At 43.6% G+C, this 6,000-nt stretch overlaps 1 protein-coding gene across 3 annotated transcripts in view; it reads right to left on the reverse strand.

The window, feature by feature from the left end:
• Positions 1–6,000, reverse strand: part of mtmr4 (myotubularin related protein 4) — a 42,927-nt gene that overhangs the window by 4,876 nt on the left and 32,051 nt on the right. For all 3 annotated transcript variants that reach the window (XM_079284058.1, XM_079284057.1, XM_079284056.1), the window contains 6 exons: positions 5,901–5,983; positions 4,228–4,394; positions 4,014–4,110; positions 2,383–2,496; positions 2,062–2,261; positions 1,295–1,423 (listed from right to left, as the gene is read on the reverse strand). In XM_079284058.1, coding sequence (XP_079140184.1) covers positions 1,295–1,423; positions 2,062–2,261; positions 2,383–2,496; positions 4,014–4,110; positions 4,228–4,394; positions 5,901–5,983 — 790 coding nt within the window. The remainder of the gene's footprint in view (positions 1–1,294; positions 1,424–2,061; positions 2,262–2,382; positions 2,497–4,013; positions 4,111–4,227; positions 4,395–5,900; positions 5,984–6,000) is intronic.

Here is a 6,000-nt window from a genome sequence, read left to right on the forward strand (position 1 = left end):
TGGAGATCATATGTCAAACATTCACATTAAGGTTGGCACCGTGCACAGCGAGGCTACCGTTTACAATCCAGGACCGAGCAGCACTTTCTTAAATAGACGTGAGATCAGAAGCAGCACAGCCCAACTTTACATACTCGTACTTTGAGATTTTGCAGGCAGCTTCTTCTTAATTAAACTTTGACTTCTAAAGAGACCGGCCTCTAGAACAAAGATCCAGAGGCATTGTAGGACTGCCAGGAGTTGGAATGCTTTTAGGTGCCACACACTTTTGATGGCAAAAAAACAACAATGAACTGCATGTACTGGTGCAGTGCCCGTTGAAAAGATGCCTGCTCAGAACGGGCTGAATGCCTTGCCTGTGGCTCACACAAACTGTGAAACTCAACACTTCACTTCCTTTGATCCTGAGCTACAATTTCCAAAACACACCCAGCTCACGGTCAGAAACACCGGACTTTACCGTTATACAAGGTAGGCAACCTGGCCCCCCGACTAAAATGTCCTCAAACTGATAGTTTGTTTATGTTTAGATATAAAAAAACATTTAATGATGTTACTATTCTAACTCTTTCCTTGAAAAACCATACAAAGGGCCCCAGATAGCGTCAAAAAATGCAACTCAGCTGTATACCTTACTACTTACTAACCATTGTACTACTACAGTTACCCACTGCTACTATCATCATTATTAGTAGTAGTAGTCGCGTTGCTATTGCCATGACTGCTTTTGTTATCATTGTTATTCTATTATATCCACTGCTGCTGTTATTAGTAGTCATCATGTTTCTATCATTATTCTGCTTACTACTCATATGAATAATTTCTGTCATATGCATTGAATGTGTTGTAACTCTGTTATGTTGTTAATTTTGTACACACGACATCTATCGCACGTCTGTCCATCCTGATAGAGGATCCTCTGCTGCTCCCTGAGGTGTCTTACTGTTCTCTCCCTGTTAAAGGGTTTTTTGGGAGAGTTCTTGTACCGATGCGAGGGTCCCGGGACCGAGGACGTCGCATGTGTACAGATTGTAACGAAGTAAACATTTGAATGCAGGACTTTTTCTGTGCGGCCTTATGGTTTTACCATTTAAAGTCAATAGTTTTTCTGATGATTTCTTCTTCTACCACTGCCAATACCCACATTCACAGTTGGAGAAAGAGTGAAAAGTAAAGCAAGACCGGGTTTGCCTCGGGAACCAAATCACTAAATCGGGCCCTGAAAACACATTCAGGCAAACGATTCATTCAATTGTTTACGACATTTTTCGAATGTTTGGTCGCACTAACTAACCTTCACATTCGCAGCCTCCGCCCTTGGCTCGGTTGGCCACTGCAGCGGTGTATGAGCGAGCGTCCAGAATCAGCAGCTTCTGTGGCACAGTGTTTTCATCGCAGCCAGAGCCGCCCGTCAGAGACGAGTCTGGAGATACAGGCGGGAGGACAGAGACGTGACTTTCACTGGTATGAGTGGAAAAGAGTTTGTGAATCAAACTCCCGGGGAGATGAAGAGAGAGAAAGTATTAAACCAGAGAGGTGCCAGGGGCATAATCAACAGAAACGGACCATTTGTAACCTCCTGAAAATCAATATCTCCACCTGATGGCACAACCAGTGTTGCTATAGGTACCGATCACAAGTCAAGAAACCCCTCTCAATAGCTTCCACGGAGAGAGACGAGCATTCACTCTGAGGATGCAGCTCCTCCTCCTCCTCCTCCTCCTCCCTGCACTCGGTGCTGTGCTGCCACTCCCCTTACAGCCTGTTGTCGTGCATCCAGTCATGATGTGACAAACCTGTCAAGTCACTGTATGAGATGATGTCGAAGACGTCTTTGAAAAATAACAACAGTAAAATGTATTGCTTGGCACTTATGTTTAGCATCTTCATCTGTCGTTAGTCCACTTTGTAAGTCAGGGAAATGAATGACACGTTATGTTCTTCGTTCTGAGTCACAAGGACATTTTCGCATTATCAGCCCGAATTTGAATGCAGTCTTGAAAGCTTAAGCGCTCTAACGGTGCATGCATGACTCTGCAAGCATAAATCAAACTGCATTACCAAAATCACTATCGGAGGAGTCGGGAGCTTCCCCACGCTGTCGGCAGCCTTGTGCTCCAAAGGTACCCTTGGCTCCAGTGTCCATCTGACACGCCTTGGCGATGGATGTCACCAAGTACTCGTCATCGGTGTTCCTCCAGCCCCACCAGCTGATCTCAGGCTGGCTGCATCGGGAGATCACTGCCCCGTTCTTCTGGTGCCTGGAGGTCACGGTTAGAGTCAGTAAACAAGTTAAAAGTACATATCGCAAAGGAAAGCTCTGTTGTGCATATTTGTGAAACATGTGATGGCGTGTATATGACTGTGGGTCAGTAAAGCCACCTGTAGACCACCACAGGGATCCTCTTCCAGGATCTGAAGGAAGCCACGCTCTCCAGCTCCTTGTCTGTGATCCATATTGGAACCAGAAGCTTCTGTGGGTAGCTGGCGCACAGCCTGTAGACGAGCAGGACAAGACTCAATATCATAAAGAGGAAATGCAGTGGATACTGCTGCACACATTAAACAGCCAGGCTCAGTGAAGAGAAGCAACAACTCCCCAAACCAAGTCAAGATGGTGACATTGAGCTGTTTCTCAGGGTCACTACTTCATCAAGAACCCTCAGATCCGGCAGAGAACAAATCACAAAGTGAGACTGCCTGACTCCATCCGTCTCTGGTCTAGTGTGTGTGTGTGTGTGTGTGTGTGTGTGTGTGTGTGTGTGTGTGTGTGTGTGTGTGTGTGTGTGTGTGTGTGTGAGATACTGTGCTGAGTCATGGGCCTCAGCAGGCTGCGGCTTGTTTAATTAGCCAGTTGTCCTGTGTCTCTTTCTCCCTCAGAGCAGACTGTCCTTTTTTTTTTTTTTTAGGAGCGTTTATTTGCCCCGACAGCAAAGGAGACAGAAGAGTTTGATACACAGGAACACACACAGTATACCGCATTACTTCTGCTTGAGCTAGTGCTACAATGTTATTTACGTGTGTGTGTGTGTGTGTGTGCACGCGCGTGCGTATACTTGTTAAAGACTGGACTTGGCGAGAGGGCTACTGGCTTGAGAGGTCAGACAAAGGCGAGCCAGTATACACAATGACCGAGTTCTTGAAGGTAAAAAGTAACAGTCCACTGCAACTCTATTGAGTATTGAATAATCAGCAAAAGTATGTCAAGTGTATCAAAATGCCCATAGAAACTGTTGATCTGCCTCCACAATGGTTGTTTTACTAATAAATTGCTGAATAAGCTATTTCCAGTGCTTGGTTGGAGTTGGACACTTTTTTAAAATCATGACTGTGTAGCCATTGGGACCCAATATTGATAATGCAGCATTAAGGGACGTCAATACCAATGAATACTTCTGTTCTCTGTCGTACTTCAATTTAAGGGAAAATCATGAGTTAAATTTTGCAACTACATTGCCCATAATGCTTTGGCATGGAAATAAGAAGTCTAATGTTGCCATGGAGCCAGTTAGGCAGTTGCATTTTTCCAGCACATATTTGTTGAGAAACAGCCACCATTAAATGTTTGATTCTCAGACGAGGAGTTATAAGATGATTTTTTTTCTCTATTTCATGGATTTAAGAACATTCTATTGGCGATAGACATTGAAGACAAAGATAACCTCTGTCAATGTCAGTCACACCAAATCAAACAACAATGACGTGACGACTATAATAACATAATAATAATAATAATAATAATAATAATAATACTCTTGTAATTTAAGGGCTGTTACACAGTGCTGAGATGAGCCCACAGGCTGTTCCTCATCTATTCAGGTTGGACATATTGTAGTTCCGGTGCCCTCATTGCAGTCCTACTCTCTATCACAGCTCTCAAAAAGCTCTTTGAAGCAGTCACTCACCATTCACTCTGTAAACGGCCGTCACGACTCTTTACAGTGACAGTATTGTACAGCTATCTGCAGCGACAGAGGGGCCATTCTATTTATGGTAACGCATCGGTTACATACTTGAAATTGCAGTTTATGTCCGACACTCTCCAGACGTTCTGCGTGTCGAAGCCCATCCTCTTGACCTCCATTTCCATTCTCTGACGCACGTGATCACCTGCAGAGAGAGAACGGAGGGAGGACATTATTTTAGGAATATCAACATCTTAACAAAATAAGAAATCCCAGTTCAGAAATCTCAGATCAGTAGTGCTCGTTGTGAGTGGGTGCTGACCTGGGCGACAGAGATGAATGTGCTGGTCTTCGTCATCAGCGTTGCCTCCCAGACACCAGGCATGATAGGCCAGAGCGAACAGGTTCTCCAGCCGAGACGGGTGAGCTTTGGCCCGGTTCAGACGCTTGACCCACTCCTGGCATTGCTTGAACGTTGCAAAGTGGCATCTGTGGACCCCCAAACATGAAGATTAGAACGACGCGTGAAATCAAACTACTAAATATCTTGTTACAACTTCATGAGGACTGCGAGAAGAAAAACAAGAAAAACTCATTTGTTGAGAAGTTCAGTTGTATTCCAGCCTTGAAACATGAGTAATAAAGTGGCTGCCAAATGATGAGGAACCATTGATGGCACATCTGCTGCGCAGCGTTTAAAGGCTCCCCTCATTTTGAATGTCACAGATGTCCATGAACACATGAACGCTGGTGTTGTTTCCATCTTGTGAGTCTGAGTGCCAGTTATCATGGCAAAGTGCTCCTGGAGACCTCTACTGCAGTGCGATCTACAGCCGTGGTGGTGAGCACTTTGCCAGATGTTTATATTTCTGCCCGTCTGTCCGGACAGATTTTGACACTGCAATGCAGCAGCCATGCACGATACGGTCACATTAAGTTTGACCGAATATATTTCACGTTATTTTTTCTATTCTGTAGTTGATTCTGGAGCTGGGTATAACATGTTTTCACTACACATTGTACTGTGTCGTGTACTGTGAGTGTGTATGTGACACTTTAATATTGATTGGATTTTGACACAATACGTAAGAGCAACAGACTACATCATTACTTTCTGCTTTCAAGCCCATGTTTCTGTGATATATTGACATGACAATATCAAAAACACAAAATATTTTAAAAACGGGGTGGCACCTTATGATTACTTTCATTACTCTTCTCACATTTTATACACGAACATAATGATGAATTGTAACAATCATTGACAAACACTGAAAACTTTGCTATGACAACTTCCCAGAGCACAAGACAACATGCTGCTCGCCCAGATGTGTGATGTTTTTTCATGATAAATTACATAAACTACAAAACCACTCTTGATTACATTTCTAACTAATTAACCGACTAATTGTTTCATCACTATTGCTCATACAAATACTGACATCAGACTGGCTTGACATGCAGTCTGTTGTCATGATAACACTGAAGCAAACCAAAGGAGACGTCATAAACAGAAAGTAGACGAAACACAAACATGTGTCTCTCCGAACTTTAAAACATTATTCATGATAACTTTGTTATTGTGGCAACACATGAGCATCAGAAGACCGCATTTCCTCCCTGTAACTAGATTTACATAAGCAGGGAAATCCCTTTTTAACTGAGGACACAAGACATGATCTCCATAATCACTGAAGTCATTAAGTCATTTAGGAGGACAGGATGGAGGCTCTAGAACAGCACTAGAAATATATTAACATCACGTTATTGCTACTGTAAGCCTGTAACCTTTCATTTTACAGCTGGGAATATTGATTAGCAGCTCAGCGTGGTCGTGTGTGGTGGGTATAAATCGTCTCCTCACGGCCAGACAAGCTATTGTATTATTCATTAAAATGCAAACCAGACCACTGTATTTACTTGTGTTAATAACAGCATCACTCTACCTGCAGGGTTAATAGGACATGTTTAGCGTGAGGGAGCTGCTCTCCTTACCTGACAACTTTGGAGTCTTTGCAGATGATGTGCAGCTGGAACATATCTCTGCTCTCCACGCTATCTATGAGCCTGAGAGGCACCTGTAGGGGGAGACAGA

The sequence above is a fragment of the Melanostigma gelatinosum genome (genome assembly GCF_949748355.1).
Source record: "Melanostigma gelatinosum genome assembly, chromosome: 14".
In the NCBI taxonomy this organism is placed as follows: domain Eukaryota; kingdom Metazoa; phylum Chordata; class Actinopteri; order Perciformes; family Zoarcidae; genus Melanostigma; species Melanostigma gelatinosum.